Below are 23,484 nucleotides of genomic sequence, written 5' to 3' on the forward strand. Positions count from 1 at the left end.
CCCTCACCCATGGCCAGCCTGTGCCGACCCGGGGCTCCCCACCACGCCGGGAGGCCGGGGGGCCGGGGGGGCTGACCGTGCGGAACACCCCGAGACCGCAGCCCGCCCACGGGGCCCAGAGCAGGCTTGGGGAGGCGCCGCGGCTGCCGGCTGCCTGCGCCCGCCGCCGTCCCGGCTTCTCTTCCTCCCGCAGCCCCCGCCGCCCGGGAGGCCCGGGGTCCCAGCGCCCCGCAGCCCCCGCCGCCGCGCCCTAGCCTCGGCCTGCAGGGTGAGTCGGTGGGCGATCCGGGCACCTGGGAGAGGGGGGCGCTGGGGGCCTGACAGTGGCCGATCGGGGCGGGGAACGCCGAGGGCGGGGTGGAGGGGCTCCCTGCTCCTTCAGCCCCCCAGCCAGGGTCTCCCAGAGGCTGGGCCTCCACCCGGACCGCCACCCCCTACCTCCCTGCCCAGGCGGGTCGGGGCTCCAGGCCAGGGGGCAGGGGCTGCACAGGTAGCTGCTGCTGCGGACGCTGGGGAGGGAGGGCTGCCCCCCTCCCACCAGAGGCGGTCGGGGGTGGGGGGGGGAGTTGGGGATGGTTGGGGACGTAAACCAGGTTATATGGTGTGTGGCTTGGAAAGGAAGCCCCAGATTGGGCAGAAAGATGGTGGCTCCCCTTAAAGTAAAAAACCAAAACCAAAAAATCCCTGCATGTAGAGGCAGTCAGCCAGATCCCGGCCTGCCCTGCTTCTGTGGAAGAATGCCTCTCCTCCCACCCCCACCGGGTCCCTGGGGGCTGTGGGAGCCTGCAGCTGGACGGGACACAGCCCTGTCACCATCCACCCTTTCTGCTTTTGGCCCTCCTTCCCTTTCCTATGTTCTCCTCTGCTCTCTGCCCTCTTCTCCCACCCTGCTGTTGCTCCATCCGTTGCTGACTCTTTTTCCTTCTTTCTGCTCCTACCCACTGGGGGGCAAGGGGCCTTCCCCCCCACCCCCGCTCCCCCTCACACTGGGTCCCCAACCTTTGCCATGCCACATGGGACTGTGGTTTCCTTTCTGTGAAGAGGTATCAGAGCCCAGAGCCACACCTAGGCCTGAGGGGGGGCTGCCTGTCAAGGCAGCCAGTCAGGGGTCTCCCTCCCTACTCTGAAACCCCCAAAGACCCTAAAGCACACAGAGTGGGGGGTGTTTGATGCCTTCAGAGATGAGTCAGACTGAAAACAGAGATGGGCCCTGAAATATTTTGAGAACTGAAGAAGAACGTCATGGTAGGGTGCTGTGGTTTTTGACCAGGCTCTGCCAATAGCTGCCAACCTCAGGAAACTACTTCCCTTTCTGGGCCTTAGCTCTCCTGGTAGCAAAATGAGAGGTTTGATAGACCAGTAGTTTTCCATCCGTTGCCCCCAGCATGCTCCCATTCTGCGGCAAGAAGCTGAATGACCTGCCTCTAGGCTCCAACAGCACTTTTATTGGTTGTGAATATTGGCCACTGAGCAAGATGTTATGGAAAGATTTATGCTGTGAACTCAAACGTTTGTTACCCGGGACCAGGGGCTGTGGCCTCTCAGATATCAGGAACTCTCAGAGGGAAAGTCAGGGACAATCTCAACCCCTCCTGACTGTGGAAAGGCATACCCGTTGGGTCCCTGTTCTTCCCCATTCCATCCTCACACCAGGGGCCTCCCCCCCCTTCGCGCCTCTCCACCCCTCCCTGCCCCCTCCACCCGCCTGCCTTCCTCCCTCCCTCGTGGTTTACTCCCCGTCCTGTTGGGCTGACTCGGTGGGTGGGCCTACTCATACTCAGCTTCTAAACTTCTCTTTTTGTAGGCCTCAGCCAGACTTCCTACCCCAAACCCAGGGCTGGGAAGAAGGAGGAGCCTCTGACAGCTCTGTCTCTTCAGAGGTTTGAGCTGGACAAAGCAGCCTTCTCCCTGGTAGGATGGCCTCGCCCTTCAGCTCTCCCACTTTCAGGCTTGAGACATCAGATGGAGGCCAGGAAGATGGCAGTGAGGTGGACAAAGGAAAGGCAGGCCCCGGGGCTGGGCCACCCCCCATGGAGTCACCATTCCAAGGGGAGGATCGCAAGTGCTCTCCTCAGATCAAAGTAAACCTCAGCTTCCGCAAAGGAGCAGGTGTCAGGTGAGATAGCAAATGGGGGTGGGGCCTGGAAGCCACTCGCTTCCAGCAGAGCACCCTGAGTCAGACTTGGGGGCCTGGACCAGCCCCAGTGCCCCTTCCCCACAGCCTGGAGGGGGATCCTCAGTCTGCTTTGATGGCTCCTGGGCCTGATGGGCATAACCCTGCTCTGCTCTCTGGGCTTGCCTCCCCTGGAACCTTCCTCATTCTTGGTCTTCTGCCTTCTGAGGTCGTGTTGTTCTTCACAGGGACATACTCTTCCATATCCAAGTACTCAGCTGACCCTTGCATCCCTTGTTTATGCCCCTGCCCCGTCACAGTCCCTGTGGGGATGGTAGCATGATCCACACTCTAGTCCCAAGAGGGAGGCAAGGAGAAGCGGAAGTCTCCTGGGTGCTCCTGGGTTCTGCTCCAGGCTCGACCCGTTGCCCAGGGGTTATAGACTATGGGTGGGCTTTCTTCTGGGAAGCCTCTTCACTGTGAGTTTCCTGTGATCAGCACCAGTTCAGACCATGTGAGCTCACTTTTGCCTGGAGTACGACTTCCAGTCCCTCGGGTGTGTGTGGAGTTCACCTGGCATGCGCCCTCAGTGTGAAGTCTGATGTACGAGGTTGGAGAATCCTCATGGGCAGGGCAGGACTCCATCATCAAAGCCCCTTCCTCCATCGTCATGCCTAAGACAAGGCCCCAGCCTTGGGTTCCCAACCCTGAGACTCCGTATTGTTGGTGTTGGAAAACCATGGGCAGATTCAGGCCAGGTCAGGAGAGAATGCGTGTGAGGCTCCTGTGTGCCTGCCTGGCAGGCACAATAGGCACCCTGCTGCCCAATCTGTGCTCTTGCTGGACTCCCCTACCCCAAGACTGTGATGCCACCATGTGACAGGAAGTATTTTGTCCAAACAGCCACTTCTGCTCCAGCCCGACTGCCCACAGGGCTCCACAGAGCCTTCTCGGTCATGCCGAGGCCACGTGCTCTGCTGGGCCGATGAGGGTGTGTCTGGCCAGGCCAGGCAGACACGTAACCTCCTGATGTGGAGGAGGCAGGCCCTGGCTCTATCAGCCACATAGCTGCAGCTTGGACATGACTGATCCCAACAATCCCCCACTCATCCCCCAGCCTTCCTTGGTGAACCTCGGACCTGCGGGTCCCCAGAGTATCAAATAGACCCCCACCTTTATCCCTTCATATCTGCTAGTCATGGTTCCAGGAGCCCCAGGTGTGGGCTGGCCTCTGTGAGCAGTGGCATGACCAGGAGCGGTATCCTACACTCCTTCCCCTTCCCTGTCACCAGAAACTGCTAGATGCTAAAAAGCTACATCCTGTAGTACTCTTCTGGTGCCTTTTCCAGAAGTGTGGCTTCTCAGTTAAACTCTGGTGGGCATCTGATAGGTTTCAGCTCTAGGCCCCTGTGTCTCTGAGAAACCTCTGTCTGCCCAGCCTAGAATATCCCTGGGGGCTAGGATTTAGGGTCTGGAGTTAGTTAGACTCCTCCCATCTGAGCCCCAGATCTGCACATGTGACTTTGGGCGAGTTACTTTCTCTATTTGTCTAACGGAGGACACAGTGATCACTGATGTCCCTAGGGCTCAGGTGAGGGTTAAAAGTGCATATAGACTCCATTATTAGTCTGTAGGTGGTTTCTGAGAGCATGAGGGGCTTTCTTGATTCCTTGGTTGAGGCCAGCAATGCATACAGCCCCTAACAGTCAGTGGGCACCTCCTGTAGTCCCATCAATCCGGACTCCAGCTCAAGAGTGTGACAAGTTCCTACAATGAAATCCTCCATCTGGGATCATGAGCCTGTTGTGAGATCATCAAGCCACCTAGCAAATGATAAGCACCTGATGCTGAGAAATACCTGCTATGTCTGGAGTCATGGGGATGCTGGGAACTAGTGCCCTAGAGAGGTCCTCCTCCTTCTCCTTGGGCTCTCAGCACTTGGGGTCTCCTTGGTCTGCTGTGGGAGGGCAGGGACCCTCAGAAAGACTCCCATGCGGCTCATGGGCCTGTAGGGTACACCGGCTCACAGGACTCCTTGGAAGGGCTCCCTGGGGTGGGGGGCTTCTTGGGGGACCCATGGTTCTTCCACAGCATCAGACACAAATCCCATCTCCACAGCCAGCCGGACCCAAACCGCTTTGACCGTGATCGGCTCTTCAGCGTGGTTGCCCGGGGTGTCCCCGAGGATCTGGCTGGGTTACCAGAGTACCTGTCCCGGACCAGCAAGTACCTCACTGACTCAGAGTACACAGGTAGGCAGGCCTGCCCGGTGGGCCAGAGCCACTGCATGCTGATGGCCGTGCTGAGACTCAGCTGACTAGGTGGCCTTGACTGTGGTCAGGAACCCTCCTGCCCAGATGGGTGAGGAAAGGCCCTGCTCACAGAGCGGGGGACAGCTCACTTGGCTCATGGCTGTGCGTTCCTCTTCTATGTTCCCCACTGGCTCCTGGCCTACCTCTGCCATCCTCAGCCCATTCTGGCGGCTAAGTGGATACTCATGGGCTTCCTCTGCATTTATTTCTTTTTCTTTTTGTCTTAATAGGTTGTTGAGATATAATACACATACCATACACTTCACCCATCTCAGTACATTTTTTGCCCCAAATCTAAGTATCTTTATTGTTTGGGCTGATTAGAAAAATAACTTTTATGTATTCTAGAAGATTCAGATAGTAATGATATGTATAAAGCTGAGGACAAAAACAATTGACAGGGGCACCTGGGTAGCTCAGTGGTTGAGTGTCTGCCTTTGGCTCAGGTTGTGATCTTGGGGTCCTCGGATTGAGTCCCAAATGAGGCTCCCCTCAGGGAGCCTGCTTCTCCCTCTGTATATGTCTCTGTCCCTCTCTGTGTGTCTCTGGTGAATAAAACAAACAAACAACAACAAAACAAACAACAACAACAACAACAACAACAAAAACCCCACAGTATGACATCCCGCATCCCTGTTAATGATTTGGCACATATCTTTTTAAAACGTTTGAATATATTAGGTATATATTTACATAGTGGGTCATGCCTTATATATGGTATCACTTTGTAATGTGCTCCCCCCTCAACTATATCTCATTCTTTCCACTTCAGTACATAGTAGACCTCTAAGTGAGTAGCTTTAACAACCGCAAAATTTTCCATTGTGTGCATTTACCACAATTTAACCAATTCCTTAATGATGGCCATTTAGGTTGTGTGTAGTTTCTCACTTCAACGTACTGTGTGCCAGGCCCTCTAGGTGTGAAAAAAAATTTTTTTAAGATTTTATTTATTTATTCACGAGAGACAGAGAGGCAGAGACACAGGCAGAGGGAGAAACAGGCTCCCCTCAGGGAGCTGTAGGAGGGACTCGATCCTGGACCCCGGGATCACGCCCTGAGAGGAAAGCAGATGCTCAACAGCTGAGCCACCCAGGCATCCCTAAAAATTTTGTATATAATTCCATTTGGCCCTTAGAACAACCCCGGACTAGTCCCACTTTACACTTAACAGATATTGCTCTGAATGTTCTTGTGTAGACAGTGTTGTACATACAACAAATTATGTCTTAGCCACTTCTTTTCTTTTTTTTTTTAAGATTTTATTTATTTATTCATGAGAGACAGACAGAGAGAGAGAGAGAGAGAGAGAGAGAGAGAGAGAGAGCTGAGACACAGGCAGAGGGAAAAGCCTGTTTTTCAGTCCCTGCATGGAGCCTACTATGGGACTCGATCCCAGGTCTCCAGGATCACACCCTGGGCTGAAGGCAGTACTAAACCACTGAGCCACCTGGGCTGCCCAGCCACTTCTTTTCTAGGGCAGAAATTGTAGTCATACCTGTTAGTATTTTAATACCTGTTGGCTCGAGAGTTAATATCCTGTAGCACGGCTGTGCTTCCACCAATCATGTGTGACAATCTTTTTTTACCCTCCCAAGGTGTACTTTGGAGCCTAGGCTCACCGTATAGGCTGGTGGGGCAGCCCACTCACTCCCCGCCTGAGCACCCCAGTGCCCCCTCCCCTCTCCTTCTCCCACAGAGGGCTCCACGGGCAAGACGTGCCTGATGAAGGCTGTGTTAAACCTTCGGGATGGCGCCAACGCCTGCATCCTGCCATTGCTTCAGATCGACCGGAACTCTGGCAATCCCCAGCCCCTGGTCAATGCCCAATGCACGGATGAGTACTACCGAGGCCACAGCGCCCTGCATATTGCCATCGAGAAGAGGAGCCTGCAATGTGTGAAGCTCTTGGTGGAGAACGGGGCCAATGTGCATGCCCAGGCCTGTGGCCAATTCTTCCAGAAAAAGAGCCAAGGGACTTGCTTCTACTTTGGTGAGGAGTCTTTCTTGGAGACAAGGCCTTGCCCAAGATCACACAGTTAATGTGTGGCAGAGCTGGCCCTTAAACCCAGATGGCTCATGCTTCTAAGTCACTGGGCTGCTTGCAGAAGCAATTTATCTTAGGAGATAAAGGCTTTAGCCTTGGGTAGCCAAAGAAGCTCCCCACACATCCACACTCAGACTAGTGGAGGGTAAGGGGCAGGCCGAACTTGACCAGCTAGGGCCCAGATTGAATGGGGTATCTATGCCAGGTGGCAGTGAGGCAGGGCTCTGGCGAAGAAAAGAGAAAGAGGCTGGGAGATGGGAACTTGGGTTGGCTGGCCTCTGTTCTCCTTTATTTTATTTTTTTAAAGATTTATTTATTTAAGAGAGAGTGAGTGAGTGAACAAGGGGCAGGGGAGAGGCAAAGGGAGAGGGAAAGAGAGTCTTAAACAGACTCTGCACTAAATGTGGAGCCTGACTCGGGGCTTGATCTCACAGCCCTGAGATCACAACCTGAGCCAGAAGCAACCAACTGTGCTACCTGGGCGCCCTGGGCGCCCCATGTTCTGCTGCTTTAGCTGGTAAAGGGCATTGGTCACCTCTCCCTTGGGCCAAGAGCTAGACAGGGTTGCCTTTACCAGAGCTCATAGGAAAAGACACAGCTGCCCTTCATGGGACCTGGGACCATCTTGCCTTATGGCTCAGGCCTGGGTGAGCCCAGGAGCCCAAGGCAGTGTACCATCCTCTCCCATGGGGGCCTGACTGTCTTGAAGGAGGCCTGGCCTTCTGTCCTAGGAGCGTGAGGAGTAGGCAGGTGAAAGCTGGGAGGCCTGAGGCTCAAGATGCCCCCTTGGCTCTCAGGTGAGCTGCCCCTCTCTCTGGCTGCGTGCACCAAGCAGTGGGATGTGGTGACCTACCTCCTGGAGAACCCGCATCAGCCTGCCAGCCTGCAGGCAGCCGACTCGCTGGGCAACACGGCCTTGCATGCCTTGGTGATGATCGCAGACAACTCAGCCGAGAACAGTGCCCTGGTGATCCGCATGTATGATGCGCTCCTCCGTGCTGGGGCCCGCCTCTGCCCCAAAGTGCAGCTCGAGGACATCCCCAACCTGCAGGGCCTCACGCCTCTGAAGCTGGCTGCCAAGGAGGGCAAAATTGAGGTGTGTACCTAGCCCCCATCTGTTCCTCACCTTTCCAGGAAGCAACAGGACTCGCTTTGTTTTTTTCTGCAGAAAGAGCTGGAGCAGTGTTCTAGATCCCTGGTGTCTCCCCACTTTTTGATTGAACTGTCCTGGTAGTAAAATATGTTCAGCGTGCACTTTTTTTTTTAAGATTTATATATGTATTCATGAGAGACATACAGAAAGAGAGGCAGAGACACAGGCAGAGGGAGACGCAGGCTCCCCATAGGGAGCCCAATGCGAGATTTGATCCTGAATCCCAGGATCACAGCCTGAACCGAAAATAGACACTCAACCGTTGAGCCACCCAGGCGTCCCTCAGCATGCACTTCTAATATATGTGTGTTTATTTTTAAAAACTTTTTCAAAGTAAATTTAAATTATTTATTTATTTATTTATTTATTTATTTATTTGAGAGAGAGAGAGAGTCAGCAAGCGAGAGAACACAAGCGGTGGGGGTAGGGGGAGAGGCAGACCCCTTGCTGAGCAGGGAGCCTAATGCAGGACTCAATCCTGGGATTCCAGGATCATGACCTGAGCCCAAGGCCGCCGCTTAATCGACTAAGCCACCTGGGCATCCCTATATGTGTGTTTATTGATAAATTATATATGAACTAATGAACTAATATATCACATTATAAAACGGATTTTTAAGTCATTTGGGTTCCTGGATTAGAAGACAGTCTTTTCATATTCTTTGCCTATTTTGTGGTTAGATCTGCTATTAGGTTTTCTTCATATTGATTGGTAAATGTTCTTTATAATGAATGTATCAGCATTTTGTGTGCTATAATAGCTGAAAATTTTTCTCTTGGTTCAATGTAAAAGCATTTCTTTTTTTTCTTTTTAAGATTTATGTATTTATTTTAGAGGCAGAAAGATAGAGAGAGAGAGCATGGGGACGGGTAGAGAGAGAGGTAGAGAGAGAATCCCCAAGCTGACTCCCAGCTGAGCACGAAGCTGGAAGTAGGCCTCGATCTCAGGACCCTGAGATCATGACCTGGGCTGAAATCAAGAATTGGATGCTTAACCGATTGAGCCATTCAGGCACCCTCTAAAAACATTTCTTAGGATTTTTTGCCCGGTAGAATGTTTACATTTTCCTATATACAACTGTAATTATCTTTTCCTTTAGAATTCCTTGGTTTTGCTATTGTTTAATACATCCTATGAGGCTATATATTTATGTAAAACTGTGTGGTGTGTGTGTATTTGTGTGTGTGTGTGTGTTCTGTATCCATATTTTCCTCCAGACTTTTGCAAGTTTTATTTTTAATGCGTAAAACTGATTTGTCTGGAAGTTATTTTGGTATAAAAAAGTAAGCATGATTCAGCTCTACTATTTTTTCAAACGGCTTTTTTTTTTTAAGATTTTTAAATTTATTCATGAGAGCCACAGAAAGACGCAGAGTCATAGGCAGAGGGAGAAGCAGGCTCCCTGTAGGAAGCCTGATGTGAGACTCAATCTCGGAACTCTGGGATCACACCCTGAGCTAAAGGCAGATGCTCAACCCCTGAGCCACCCAAGCGTCCCTTTTTTCAAATGGCTTACTCAATTGTCTGAGCCTTATTATCTGTGGACCTTCATGGTATAAAACTTGTGCATTTTACACAGGGCCCTATGCTTCGAACATAGGCATTTCGGTGTTTTTGCTTTGTTTTGTTTTTGTAAAGATTTTATTTATTTGAGGGGGGGCAGGGGGAGTGGCAGGCAGAGGCAGAAGGAGAAGCAGAGTCCCCACTGAGCAGGGAGCCCAATGCAGGGCTTGATCCCGGAACCCTGGGATCATGACCTGAGTGGAAGGCAGACGCTTAACCAGCTGAGCCACCCAGGTGCCCCCAAACACAGACATTTTGAAAGGTTAAGATAAAAATAAACATAAATGGAAGTTTTACTATTTTATTCCTGCCCCCAAAGTTCCTGGGGTTTGGGAACCTCCCTTTCTTCTCCAGAAGCATGGCTGGTGGCCCTTCTTTTCCCTTGTAAATCCAAATTGCTGCTTCTTTTTTTTTTTTTCAAGTAATCTCTACACCCAATGTGGGGTATGAACTCACGACCCCAAGATCAAAAGCTACATGCTGCACCAACTGAGCCAGCCAGGCACACCAACACCAAATTGCTTCTTAACCTGTTTGAGTTAGGTTTGCTTTCTAGTCTGTTGGAAGCTCTGAGCTCTGACCACAGAAGTGTACACGTATGTGTAGCTCTGATCTCAAGGGGCTGAAGGTCCCTCTGCCATGTAAAGAGTCCAGGAAAGAGGCCTCAGGGCAGGAGTGGGAAATGAAGAGCCAGGTTCACTGGCAGACCTAGACATATGTGAGCCGATGGCAGTGTTTACACTGTGGCTGAGCATGTGGGGATGTATGTGAGCATTTATACACACAAGGACCTGTGTGTATGGGGTGTGTGTGTGTGTCTGCTTGCAGCTCTGCAGGTGGTGGGCAGCTCTTCAGGTGGGTACTGAGTCCAGGCTGTGCTGGGAGGTGGCCATGCAGGCTAAACTCATGAAACTTACCCTGTAGATTTTCAGGCACATCCTGCAGCGGGAGTTCTCGGGGCCGTGCCAGTCACTTTCCCGAAAGTTTACTGAGTGGTGCTACGGGCCTGTCCGGGTGTCGCTGTATGACCTGGCCTCTGTGGACAGCTGGGAGGAGAACTCCGTGCTGGAGATCATCGCCTTTCATTGCAGAAGCCCGGTGAGCCCACTGGGGCAGGGGTGTGTGTAGGGGCCCTGGCAAGGTCCATCCTTCAGGGCAGCCTGCAGGGCCAAAGCTGCCCCAGGCCTGTGTCAGTGGGGATGTGGCCACATGTCCTGTCCCCAGCTGCTGGCCCAGGTGCATTGCACACACCAGTCCCACCCAGTCCCACCCGGCACAGGGGAGCATTCTGGTGGCCTGGAGACAATCACTGACCTCTCTGTTGACCAGCACCTGCCCTGCGCTAGAGGATATGATGCTCCATCAACTGATGGAGCCATGAGGGTGGGGTGGAGACTGGTGCAGAGGGCTTATCTGGGGTCCCCCCATTTCCCTCATCCCTTGCCTTGAGCCTGACCTGAGTGGGATCCCTATATATCCTTGCTGAACGTACCCCTAACTCTCACATTCCCACCCCCAGCACCGACATCGAATGGTGGTTTTGGAACCGCTGAACAAACTGCTACAGGCGAAATGGGATCTGCTAATCCCCAGATTCTTCTTCAACTTCCTGTGTTACCTGACCTACATGTTCATCTTTACCGCTGTTGCTTACCACCAGCCAGCCCTGGGGAAGGCAAGGCTGGGGAGGGGCGCATTCTGGGAGGGGATTAACCCTAGAAGAAGATGGGGTAGTAATCTGTAAATCCTGACCCTGAGGCTGTGACCCCCCCACCCAAGGCTGTGACATAGCCGGTGACAGTCTGGAAGGCAGCACCCTAGAAAAAGCATTTATGATGATACTTTCCATATGGTCACCACATGTGAGGAGGTACTCTCAGTGGGTGACATGCATTAATTTATTTAATTAATGCTCACAACAACCCTCTGAGGTGATGAACTATTATCATCCCCAGTTTATACGCACAGAGAGGTTAAGTGACTTATGCAGTGTCACACAGGCAGTAAGTCGGGGAGATGGGATCTGAACCTGGGCAGTCTGGCACCAGACCCCACTCTCATGACCACTATCCAGCGTCCCTCTAGGATAGGCTAGAATCTAGGGGTCCTACGCCAGACCCCACGATCCCTGTATTGCTCTGAGTGGCATCTCCATAGCTTATGCTCAGAATGGGCCCTCTGCGAAGAGTCTGACTGTTGGAAGGGGACTCGTGGCCCCAGGTGGTACCAGAGTGTCTCTTCCATAGGCCTTCCTCCCCCCGACCGTGACTGCTGGGGACTCCATGCTGCTGCTGGGCCACATCCTGATCCTCCTTGGGGGGGTCTACCTCCTGGTGGGCCAGGTGAGGGCTTTTCCCATTCCCCCCACCCCCACCCCATGACTCCACAACTCTGTGGGCTCCCACACCAGGCTCCCAGACCACCCAGAAGCAAACGTAGAGTTCCACCAGGGGAGGGCCTTAGAGTGAGTTAACCACAACCCCTTAGTTTCCGGGAAACCAAATTCTATACACAGTCCCACCCTTACCAGCCTCAAGGCAGCTGAGGACCTTGGGTTTTGGGGCTGGGACCTCCCTGCTATGCTTTCTAGGGGTAGCACATGACTCCTGTGATTTCTCAGCAGTGCCAGCGCTGCTCCCTGAGGAATGGAGCAGGATCCGCCACCCCCAGCTTCCTTGGCTGGGGCATTCCTCACTTGGGGACCACAGGCTCAGACCAACTCCTCCAGAAGGGCCTTTTCCGGTGAAAATTCAGGGACAGGCTGGGCGCTATTACACAGAGTGGGCAGAGCTTTGGGACCAGATGCAGGCTGGCTGGAGTACAGGGGGGTCCCTGTGAGGCCAGGGGGTGGGGAGGAAGCTCTTCCTCTCCCCAGGAGCAGTGAGTGAGTTCTTCATCGGGATTCACGGGGAGGTCAGAGGCCTTTGGCATTGCCTGCATGTCTGCGGGTGGCTACACTTTCTGGAAACAGGCTTTAGAGCCTTCTCAGCTGGATTCACAAGCTCCAACCCCCTCCCAAAGTCCAAGAATGCTGCTTGAGCCCCTGAGGTATCCCTGGCCTGACTCCCACAAAGCCAGGCCAGCAGGCAGGGAGCATAGTGGGGAGCCCAGGCTAAGGCAGCAGGGCTGCTCTGATGCTGCTCTGTGGCCTGGAGAACAGTCACACCTGTGTGCTCCTCCTCCCCACAGCTATGGTACTTCTGGAGGCGTCGTCTGTTCATCTGGATCTCCTTCGTGGACAGCTACTTTGAACTGCTCTTGTATGTGGGCCCTCGCTCCCCATCCCCTGTCTCAGGCCTGGGAGACGTTGGTGGGGCAGAGCCAGCCAGGCTGACTTGGAAGGAGAGGACCCCGAGCCAGGGATGCCAGGGGCCTGGGACCAGAGCGCAGGCTGTCTGGCCTGGGGCTCCAGGCCCTTCTGTTCCCATGCTCCCATCCTTGCAAATCCTCATGAGAGGTGTTTTTTTTTTTTTTTTTTTTTTAAGATTTTATTTATTTATTCATGAGAGACACAAAGAGAGGCAGATACAGGCAGAGGGAGAAGCAGGCCCCCTGTGGGGAGCCCGATGTGGGATTCAATCCCAGGACCCCGGAATCATGCCCTTAGCTGAAGGCAGACACTCAACCACTGAGCCACCCAGGCATCCCCCTCATGAGAGTTACCTGTACTGAGCACCCACTGTGCGCCAGCAGAGCCTGACCTCTACATGTTGTGCCTCACTGAATCGGCACAAATGCTCTGAGTTGGGTGCTAGTGCTGGAGGGACCAAGGCCCACAGGTGTTAAATAACTTGCCCGAGATGGAAGTCAGAACCTGACTGAGTCCAGTCCCAGACAGATGGAGAACCTTCCATCCATTGGAGAGGCAGCACTGGCCAGTGGGAGTATGGGGGGCCTTGCGGGTGGCTTGCAAGCTGACCCGAATCCTGTCCCCACTCAGCCTGGTCCAGGCCCTGCTCACAGTGCTGTCCCAGGGACTGTGTTTCCTGGCCGTGGAGTGGTACCTGCCTCTGCTTGTGTCTTCCCTGGTGCTGGGCTGGCTGAACCTGCTCTATTATACACGCGGCTTGCAGCACACAGGCATCTACAGTGTCATGATCCAGAAGGTGAGCGACAAGGGTGGCCTCGGGGTAGCGTGGCCGGGCAGAGCTGGGCACCACACCCCAGCAGGACTCCTTCTGGCCTCAGCACGCAGGAGCCCCCCTCCATAGCTAACCTGGGCAGAGAGAACATGCACATGTCTGTCTGTGGATCACAAGGCCAGACACTCGCTGGGTGTAAGCAGGAGTATGAGGGTGTGGGTATCTGCCCTCCGGGCTCTGCGCTCTGCACAGGCAGGCACATGCAACAACATATGTGTGTTTGCTAGTGACCCCAGTGAAGAAGCAGCCATTGTGTGTACATCAGCTCATCCTTGTGCCTGTGAATTGGGACACCGGGGTATATGGACTTTTCTGCATTCATTTATTTATTCAATGGAAGTTTAGGAAGTGTGTACTGTGAGCCAGGCCCTGTTCTAAGTGTTGGAATATGCTCTTTTGTTCATCAGTAAAATAGGCAAGTCCTCAACTCTGCTGCAGCTGACATTCTGGTAGGGGAAATGAGAACTCTGAGAGGGACAGATGAGAACGTTACAGACTGCTAAAAGCTATGAAGGAAACACACAGGACAGTGCCAGTGGGGAGTGCCTGCGGCAGAGGGTGCCTTAGACAGGACCTCTCTGAAGAGGTGACCTTCGAGACTGGAAAAATGATTCAGCCAGTGCAGACTCAGGGAAGAGGCAGTCGAGGCAGAGACCAGGAGCCAGAACAAGGTTGGAGCACTTGAGACAGAACAACGAGGTGATGGGAAGGGAAGCAGAGGGCTGGGGAGGAAGTGGGGGCTTTGTTGGCCATGGTGAGGGGTCTGGAGACCCCTGAGGTTTACAATTTTTTTTGAGAGAGAGAGATAGCGGGTGCATGTGTGAGCTGATGGGGGGCTGCAGAGGGAGAGAGAGAATCTTAAGCATACTGGGGGCTTGATTTCACGACCCTGAGGTCCTGACCTGAGCTGAAATCAAAAGTCAGGTGCTTAACTGACTGAGCCACCCAGGGGCCCCAATTAGATTTTTTCCATTTTTATGTCATATTCATTATTTATTTTAAATTTAGTCTGATTATTATTTTAAAATTTTTTCTATTTAAAGTCAATTTGCCGATTAGATTTTTTTAAAGACTGGTCTACTAGTGCGTCTCCATGGGGATTCATGTATGCACACGTGTGTGTGTGTGTGTGTGTGTGTGTGTGTGTGTGTGTGGTGTATATGAGAACCCGTTCTTGGGGCTGAGGCAGGGGTCTGGGGTCGTGTCCGATGGCCCAGCCACCCACCCCAGTTCCTGGGTGTGCGTGTTCTAGGTCATCCTGCGGGACCTGCTCCGCTTCCTGCTGGTCTACTTAGTCTTCCTGTTTGGCTTCGCTGTAGGTAAAGGCCCTCCCTTCTAGCCCTGGCCTATCCCTTGCCCCCTCTTTATACCTTCGAGGTTGTCCCTGGGTCTCCCCGGGCTGAGGATCCCCCTTCCTCCCTTCTGCAGCCCTGGTGAGCCTGAGCCGGGAAGCCCGGGACTCTGGGGTCCCCACAGGCCCCAATGTCACGGAGGCAGCGCAGTCTGGGGCAGGACAGGGGGACTCGGAGGGCAGCTCCTCCCCATATGGTGGCATACTGGACGCTTCCTTGGAGCTCTTCAAGTTCACCATCGGCATGGGGGAGCTGGCATTCCAAGACCAGCTGCGCTTCCGCGGCGTGGTGCTACTGCTGCTCCTGGCCTATGTGCTGCTCACCTACATCCTGCTGCTCAATATGCTCATCGCCCTCATGAGCGAGACCGTCAACAGTGTTGCCACTGACAGCTGGAGCATCTGGAAGCTGCAGGTGCGGCGGGGTTTCCCCCTCCTCCCTAAGTTTGGGGCCCCATGAGAAGCATGCAGGACCCAGCTGAGCTGGGCCGCCTCATCCAACCCCTCCTTCCTTCCCTACGGCTGTTGGGACGCTCGAATTAGCTCATAGATCTGGGGCCCTTGGGACAGTGCTGGCACATGTTCAATGTGTTAGCCATTATCACTATGATTATCATTATCATTTTCATTTTCATTACCATTATCAAGTATTTCTTGGGAACCTACCACTAAGCTCAGTTGTAGGTGTTCAACACACAGCAGAGAACCAGACAAAACTCTCACCCTCCTGCAGCTCTCCTTCTGTGTTCATCATGCAGTCAATGGGGTCAGTTCGGTGGGTGAGGCAGACTGGAGGTGCAATCCTGGGATTGGCCCAGCCTGGGGGGAATTGGGGAGTAGAGGCCGCTATAGCTGGAGGCTGATAGGACACCTGTCTACCGCAGAACCAGTAGCTGCTTCTCAACTGGAGGAGGGGCAAGGGTGGGGGTGGGCAATGGGTGCTCAGAGAGCCTTGCTCGGAAGGCTGGACTCTTACCGATTCACTGCTGACCTTGGGCAAGCCCCTCGTCTTCTCTGAGCTTGCATCCTCACCTGCCAGTTCCTGTGCTCCACCTAATTCGCTCGTGTGCCAGTGGGCAGGCATGTGTGCGGGTAAAGCAAATAAGGTTCTGTAGCTGGTGGTGTGGAGTTCTGGAGTGTGCAATGATGCAAGTCATTGTTGAACACACATTACGTGGTGACTTCCCAACACCCATCCATCTGTAAGTGGGGAACCTGAGATTCAGGGGGGCTGAGGGCCTAACCATACTTGGGTAACCAAATATTGGAGCTAGATTCAAATCCACATACTTAGCCGACTCTCGGTTATACTATCAAGCGCTGTGAGGCATCTTCCTGGCTCCTGTCTGATGTGTCCCTCATCCCCAGAAAGCCATCTCTGTCCTGGAGATGGAGAATGGCTACTGGTGGTGCAGGAGGAAGAAGCAGCGGGCCGGTGTGAAGCTGACCGTTGGGACCAGGCCGGATGGTAGCTCTGATGAGCGCTGGTGCTTCAGGTGAATGAGGGGGGCTGGGGAGGGCAGCCTGGGGTCCTTGCTAACCCAATGATCCCTGGAGGCTGCTGTGGTGCAGGCCAGCCTTACTCTTTTTTTTTTTTTAATTCTTTAGTAATTTATATACCCAATGTGGAGCTTAAACTCATGCCCCAAGATCAAGAGTCACACGCTCTTCTGACTAAAGCAGCCAAGCACCCCTAGCCTTATTCCTCTCTCTCTCTCCCCTTTTCTTTTTCTTTCTTTCTTTTTTCTTCAGCTTCACTCTTTTAAAAGCCAGGGGTCAGGTCTAGTGGGAAAGCAGGGCCTCAGAGCACCAGGCACTCTGCCCTAGGCAGGTGAGATCAGGGATGCTGGATCTCAGAGGCCCAGGCCTGCCACTGCCTGCCTGGCCATCTGCCTGGCCCTTCCCTGGTGGTCCCTGACCTACTCCTTCTGGCCTGAAACGGGGAACAGTTAAGAGGCCAAGAAGCCACAGGGACCCTCAGAGTGGAGGATCTTCGGCATGTGGAATAGCCAGAGAAGGGCCCCAGAACCCAGCAACACAAAGACACGCCTGATCTAAACTCTTCTCTGGATGTTCAGGGCAACCCAGGTGGCCGTGAACAGCCTGAAGGGACAGATGCCTGTTCCTTCAATGCAGACCCGTGACCCGGGGGGGGGGGGCAGCAGGGTGACAGCCGCAAGGATGCGGCCCTGGCAGAATGGTGGAGAAATCCCACCCTCCTCGCTGTCCCTGTGTCTACTCCTGTGTCCACCTGGGCCCCTCTTCTGGGGGAAGCATGTTGCACAGGTGGTTTCCTGGAGCCTCAGAGCTGTTCTGTTGCCCTCCAGGGTGGAGGAAGTGAACTGGGCTGCGTGGGAGCAGACGCTGCCAACAGTGTGTGAAGAGCCATCAGGCCCAGCTGTCCCTGGTGAGTAGCCGTGGTGGCCAGAGTTCCTGCCCTGGGGAGAGAGAGAGACAGACAGACAGACAGAGACTGCTTGGCCATACAGCCATGGAGAGTCTGAGGCAGGACTTCCTCATGGCCACTTCTCAGTTCCAAGGTTGCCCCTCTAAAACAGCATTTCTTTCCTCTCCACCCCCACCTCCTTACTGGTCTGTTTAGGCAGTCACCTGGGAGACACCCTGAGGCTGCTGGTGCCTTCTCTAGTCCAGCCTTAAACCAGCCCTCACCTGTAGCCTCCTCACTCCTCACCCCTCCTCCTGGCCTCTTCAGTGGGCTCTCCAGCCCCAGGCCTGGGCTGAGCCTGGGGACACAGCTGGGGAACAGGTTAGAGAGGGTCCCCTACATATCCCTCAGCTTAGGGGGCATCTCCCTGAGCCCCTACTGACAGGCCCACCTTACTGATCCCCAGCTCTCCCCAACTACATGAGCCCCTAAGCCCTTACACCTCTGACAAGTCACATTTTTTTTTAAAGATTTTATTTATTTATTCATGAGACAGAGAGAGAGAGAGAGACAGACAGACAGACATAGGCAGAAGGAGAAGCAGACTCCCTGAGCCAAAGGCAGACGGTCAACTGCTGAGCCACCCAGGCGTCCCTGACAAGTCACTTCTGATGACTTTCCCCATTGTCATGGGCTGTGCCCTGTCCATTGTAGTGTGAGGACAGCCCCTCCTGTCTCTGCCCTGCTGCCTTCCACCAAGACGGGTCTTGGCTCCTTCCTCTCACCCAGAGGTCTGTTCAAAGGCTTAACTTTCTCCACAGTATGCCCTTTTCTGGAATCTTCAGTAGCTCCCACTTCCTCTGCAGTTGGCTTTTCTCCTCTCTGTCCTCCTTCCAACAGACTCCACTTGCTTGTACCTGTGGTGCCCACCCCTTCCCCCATGACAGCACCTACATCACCTCTGACCCCTCTGTAGGGACACTCCTCCAGACTCTTGCTCCAAAGACTGCTTGTTTCCCAGGCTCCTGGGTCTCTGACCATGGCCCTCACAAACCAATAGGTTTCCTGCCTGCCCTCTTTTTGTGTCTCCCTTTCTCTGAGTCCTGACACTGTCACTTCACTGCAAAGATTCTGAAAGTCACCTTTGTGCTTCATCTTGCCCCAAGCATTCCACAGCCCAGTCCCATACCCACCATCTGCTGGGGCTTCCAACTAGACATCCTCCAACAGGAATAGTCTTGGGGTTGCCCTATCAGGTAGTGTGTGCAACCCCACCCCCTTCTCACCCAGGCAGGAAGCCCTGAAGACCTCTGCTCAATGTCCCCCTCAGTCTGGTGCTGAGTATCCCCAGGACCTCCCAGGCAGCCGCTCAGCCCTCTGCACCCACCCCTCATTTCTCCTGCTTCTGCACCTTCCTTTACACAAGTCCTTCTGCTCCAGGCTTATCCCTCTAATGTAGACAGAAACAACAAGATATGCCTCCCACTGCTTGGAAATCCTCCCTCTTTTGGTTGGAAGTGAAGATCCAGGGCTGTAGTCTGACCCATTTCGCACACCTTCCTCCATGTGACAGCAGGTCCTCCACAAGGCTCCCTGTTCTTTGCTTTCCTTGGCTCTCTTTGAAGCATCATTCCTACTCTCTTGGTGTCCAGACCTGCTGCCTTCCTTACAGGTTGGCTTCTCTCTCTCCCTGGAGCTCCTGGAACCCCTACTTATCACTTCCCTCCAGCTTTCCAGCATGTCTCAGGTGTTCTGGTTGCTAACATAAAAGGCTGCCACCTCCAGGGACTTTAAGCTCCTGGGAGGAGGTCCCTGACTGGCACAAAGCAGGGGTTCAGGAAATGCCTGTGGAAGGGGGAGAGGGTAGGGAGATTGCTGGGGATTCAGGATTACCTGCTCTACACAAAGTATGTGGTTTCATGGCTGCGGCCTATTTCCCTGGCGCCTGCCTCCTGGGGACACAGCCCAAGGGCCAAGGCACAGTGCTCTCTATCCTATTTACAGGCAGCATAAGGAACCCTGTCCTGGCCTCCCAACTGGAGGAGGACACTGCCTCGGAGGACGACCAGCTGCCCCTCCAGCTCCTGAAGTCCCACTAATGGCCCAGTTGCACGGCAGTCAGGAAATCTTTCCAGCCCTGCCTGCTGGCTCTGGGGCTCCAGAGAACTTTGGTGGCAAATGTAAATAAATATCTTCTCATGACTAACTCTCCTGGAAACATTATTTAAGTGAAATTAGTGGACCCTTGGGCTGGTAGACATCTGCATGTCTCTGTGAGCATCTTTCTCTGGGGCTGGGCTATTCTTAGCCTCACTTGAGGCATAGGATACCCTACTCTCTGGCACCCAGCCTCGGGATGGTCTTTTTCCTGGGTGCTGTGCCTGCTGTCATGACACATGTGTGGTGGTGGACACAGGCAGCACAGCTCCCCCCCACCCCCATAGCTTCCAGACACCCCTTAAAGCCACCTCTAAGAGCTCTCTCAAAGCCTTTGAGCTCCTGGGCTTCCTTCAAGCTCTGGATTATTGGTTTCTCTCCCTTCTGGGCTATGGGCTCGTTCTTAACCCTCCAAGCTGTTCTGCAGGGCAGCTGGAGGGACCTTCCTAGAATGGAAGACAAACACATTACTGCTATGCCTCCAAAGGCTTAAGAGGCTCTTCCAGTGCCCACAGGACACGCCAGGTGGCATCCCCAGTCCTCCACGGTTTTGCTCCCAAATTTCCAGACACCTTTTCCCCCATACACCTGTTGCCCCCTGCTCTCCTTAGCACTTTTACTAAATTCTTCAAGCCAGTTGATGGGCCTGCGCATTTGACCACAGGACTTGGCTCTTACTGGAAGCACCTGCCCTGCCATTAAAATCCTTAAAATTCTGGGACACCTGGGGATCCCTGGGTGGCTCAGTGGTTTGGCGCCTGCCTTCTGCCCAGGGCCTGATCCTGGGGTCCGGGGATAGAGTCCCACATCGGGCTCCCTGCATGGAGCCTGCTTCTCCCTCTGCCTGTGTCTCTGCCTCTCTCTCTGTGTCTCTCATGAATAAGTAAATAAAATCTTGGAAAAAAAAATTTCTGGGACTCCTGGATGGTTCAGTGGTTGAGCGTTTGCCTTTGGCTCAGGGCGTGATCCCTGAGTGCCTGGCTCAAGTCCTGCATCCAGCTTCCTGCAGGGAGCCTGCTTCTCCCTCTGTCTGTGTCTCTGCCTCTCAGTGTCTCTCATGAATAAATAGATAAAATCTTAAAAATAAAATGAAATCCTTAAAATTCTAAGACCAGCTGAAAAGTTGTCTCGCTATAGCTCTTCCAGTTTTCTCCAGTCCAAACGAATTGCTTGGTCTCCCTTGTACTGTCTATAAAATGCGCATGCTTTGAATCGTTTTTAAGGGGCGAGACCCTGAACGTGTTCAAAGGCTGAAAGGAGAGCATCTGCGGAGAGGGAGAGGTTTCCCATGGCTGGCGAGATGGTGGAGTGGAAATCAGGAGAGAAGGGGGGGGCGGGGAGAGGACGGAAGTGGACCCATCCAAGACCTCTGCTCGCTCCTTAGAGGTCATTCTCCAAAGGCGGAGAGCTGTCGGCGCGCAGGGGTTCGGAGAGGCTCCGTGGATACTCTGCAAGAGCTGTGGGGAGAGCAGCCTGGCAGCAAGAATTAGAAGCAGCTATTTTATGAATGTTCGCTGCCTGCCAAGACTACACAGGGTTTCACGCTTGACGTCGCATGCGATCCTCAGAACAACGTCTGCCGTGCCGGTAGCTCTCCTGACCACGTGAGCAATCGGAAAGCTCACAAAGGCAGAGAATCTTGGTCCAAACCACGCAGCTTGGCAGCGACGGGTTTTCACAACCGAGCTCCAGCCCCCACGCATGCGCCCTGGGACCCTCCCGTCGCTGAGGGACCCAGAATTCCCGGGTCCATGGAAGAGACCATAGGCTCTAATGGAGGGGGGGCCGGCGTGGTGAGGCGGAGTCTGCCCCGTCAAATGGGCAGGAAGTTCCCGTGAGGCTTTGCTAGTGTTACCCTCCCTTCTGCGCGGAATGGGACGTTCCGACTCCTTAAAGGCCGGGGACGCGGCTCAAGCGACCTTTTCGTTATTGCGATAATGGAGGTATGTGGTCTCTGTAGGTGAGCGTGGTATTTGGCTGCAAAGGTGGAGGAGCCTAGAGGCGTCCTAATTCTTGGGAGGAAATTTTCGGGGGGCGGAGAGCGGCTCGTTAAGGGGCGTCGCCGAGCTCCCGGGCTGCGGCGGTGTATGGGGGGAGAGTTGCGCAGGGCCGCCGGGGGCCGAGGCTCAAAGCCCGCGCGCGTGTTTGTCTGGCAGCGCCGCCGCCGTGTGAGGAGCCCGAGGTTCCCGAAGACCGGCCCCCCGCTCCCCGGACCCGGCGTGGGGAGTGCACCGACCCCGGAGGCGTGGGTAAGTGCGAGTCGGGCTGCACGCGGGGGCCGCGGCTCATAATGGGAATACGAGGAGGGCTGGCCCGACTGTCCTGATGATACTGGGTTTGGGAATAGCCGTCAGAAGCGGTGACTGATGAGTTTTATGCCTCTGAAGCCTCCTCGGTCTAGATGAACGTGTCCCTGCAGAACCTGCCCTTAACGCGTGTCGCCGGCCATGTTCCAGGCAGCCGACGGCCTGCAGCGCCTTCAAGCGGGGATCGGCATCCCACCCTGAGGTAGGACTCGGTGGCAGGGTTTTGTTTTTTCGTCCTTTTAGCTTAAATGCACTGGATTTGGCGCCTTGGGCAGTAAATTGTGCGCGCTACCCCCCACCCCCATCGCAAGGGATCTCAAGGAGAACTTGGCAGGTGGCTGCTCCTAACCCCCGAACTATTTCAGCTGCAGTTGTATCTCGAAATAAACTGGGTTAAGATGATTCTCGTTTAAAACCACCACTTTGGGCTTAATTGCAAGGACCCTCCAGGTTTCTGGAGCAGTCCTGGGGAGTGGGAGGTGTTGACTGCTCTGATGAAATCACTTATAGGAAGTGCCGTCAGAAGCGATAACTGACGATAACCTTTCCTGGCTGACTGCAGTCGACAAGTCCTCCCCGGCTGCGGGTGCTCTGGAATAGGAGGGTTTGAACAGTGACCCTTTTGCCCCCTCTATTCGCCCAGATTGCAGATGCGTGTGCGGTTGCCAGTGTGATCAGGTCACCAGCAGTGGAGTGTTGGAGTGTGAGCGCTGACCTGCCTCCAGGTAAACTTCGGTCTGTGGGACAGATTGCATAGCTGTCAGATGAGGTCAAGTTCGGGTAGGGTCAGATACACTTTTATGTGGTGAACCCTGATAGCTTGTATCTGTGTCACCCTTCTTGATGGTACCCTAATACTGATTGATGATTATGGTTCACGGTGACTGGAGCAGAGTGCAGAGGGAACCCAGCAATTCTTTTTACCTCCCTGCTGTATAATTTGGAGCAAACTGCCTAACAGCTGAGTCTTCCTCATCCATGAAGATCATCGTTTTAGATTTGTGATGTTGAAAATGATGGGACAAAATGAGGCTGCAACACTCAGAGAAGCCAGTTAGGACTTGGGGGGCTTAGATGGCTTTTCAGTGCCCCTGTTGGATTGAACTGGAATTTGTAGTTGAGGCTATCGTGATCAAAACGGTCCTATTCTGCCTTTGCCATCTGCTACCTCTTAGGGGTGCCTTCATTCATTCCTCCAGGTTTTGTGTGTTGAAGTTCTCCAGAATGGTGGTCAGCAGTGTGGAGTTTTAAAGCTGCAGCCCAAGAAGAGGTAAGCTTCCATCTGGACAAGCACCCTCTCCCCATGATAGAACAAAAATAGCTGGCTGGTTTTAATTCTCAGAAAAAGGGATATCAAATGATGAGATCACCCAAAATAGCTGGAATTACCGGCAGATTGTATAGTGGTGAATGTAATGGTTTTCTGAAGATAACCTTGTTAATGCTGTGAATAACTATTGGTTGGAGTAGAAAATGAAGTTGATACTTAGTTTCTTTTGCAGGCTATTTTCCTAGAGCATGCTCAGCCTTGCTGCAGCAGGGGAAGAACTTCAAAGGTTCAAGGACCAGTGGTCACCGTCAGTTTGGACTGAAAACCCAGCTTCAGCAGTTTGTGGAAACACTGCTTACCTTGTGCTGGGATTCATAGAGGCCATTCTCTTAATGGCAGAGCCAACAAATGTGTTTGGCAACATTTTCTTAGGATAGGCAATGTTGGTGTCATTAAATTGAGTTTTTTAGTAACGTATTACAAATATTGTAGCCTTCTCAACTCCTTTGTGCAAACAGCTTTTGTGTTTACTTGTAAGAATTTGTTCTGTTGGGTAAGGTTCTCTTTAAGCTGGAAACTTACTACTGAGACTAATATTTCCATGTAATCACCATAAGCCAATACTGCAATAAAGAATGGTCTTTAGTACTGGTTGTTAAAAACGTGTATTTGAAGAAAAAAAA

The 23,484-nt window shown here is 53.4% G+C and overlaps 1 protein-coding gene and 3 non-coding genes across 7 annotated transcripts; all 4 read left to right on the plus strand.

Annotated features, from left to right (window-relative positions):
* On the plus strand, positions 1-23,449 carry TRPV2 (transient receptor potential cation channel subfamily V member 2). Of its 4 annotated transcripts, none has more exons than XR_008661891.1 (20): positions 1-268; positions 1,805-2,116; positions 4,232-4,365; positions 6,125-6,418; positions 7,270-7,568; positions 10,114-10,287; positions 10,709-10,864; positions 11,436-11,531; positions 12,379-12,449; positions 13,130-13,295; positions 14,584-14,650; positions 14,760-15,097; positions 16,051-16,178; positions 17,010-17,089; positions 20,610-21,168; positions 21,382-21,474; positions 21,613-21,733; positions 22,175-22,256; positions 22,731-22,801; positions 23,034-23,449. XR_008661891.1 is itself a non-coding variant. In XM_055305831.1 (15 exons), exons 2-15 carry the CDS (start codon positions 1,917-1,919, stop codon positions 19,165-19,167), a joined length of 2,298 nt encoding a protein of 765 aa, XP_055161806.1. In that variant the 5' UTR covers positions 1-268; positions 1,805-1,916; the 3' UTR covers positions 19,168-19,274. The 4 variants fall into 4 exon arrangements, 1 of the variants encoding a protein (XP_055161806.1); XR_008661892.1 differs by having other exon boundaries at positions 1,949-2,116; XR_008661893.1 differs by lacking the exon at positions 1,805-2,116.
* Positions 21,544-21,612, plus strand: LOC129497976 (small nucleolar RNA SNORD49). Its single transcript, XR_008662022.1, has one exon. It is a non-coding gene; the product is annotated as a small nucleolar RNA SNORD49 (small nucleolar RNA).
* Positions 22,019-22,089, plus strand: LOC129497975 (small nucleolar RNA SNORD49). Its single transcript, XR_008662021.1, has one exon. It is a non-coding gene; the product is annotated as a small nucleolar RNA SNORD49 (small nucleolar RNA).
* Positions 22,887-22,960, plus strand: LOC129497989 (small nucleolar RNA SNORD65). The gene has a single exon (XR_008662034.1). It is a non-coding gene; the product is annotated as a small nucleolar RNA SNORD65 (small nucleolar RNA).
* Positions 23,450-23,484: the final 35 nt, after the last annotated feature.

This window comes from Nyctereutes procyonoides, unplaced genomic scaffold, assembly GCF_905146905.1.
Source record: "Nyctereutes procyonoides isolate TBG_1078 unplaced genomic scaffold, NYPRO_anot_genome, whole genome shotgun sequence".
Classification (NCBI taxonomy): Eukaryota; Metazoa; Chordata; class Mammalia; order Carnivora; family Canidae; genus Nyctereutes; species Nyctereutes procyonoides.

Excerpts from the sequence above, each read along its gene's own strand:
- TRPV2 (XM_055305831.1), top strand. The coding sequence starts at position 1,917 with ATGGCCTCGCCCTTCAGCTCTCCCACTTTCAGGCTTGAGACATCAGAT. Across the intron at positions 7,569-10,113 it reads CCAAGGAGGGCAAAATTGAG|ATTTTCAGGCACATCCTGCA; the intron begins GTGTGTACCTAG and ends CTTACCCTGTAG. Across the intron at positions 13,296-14,583 it reads ACAGTGTCATGATCCAGAAG|GTCATCCTGCGGGACCTGCT; the intron begins GTGAGCGACAAG and ends TGCGTGTTCTAG.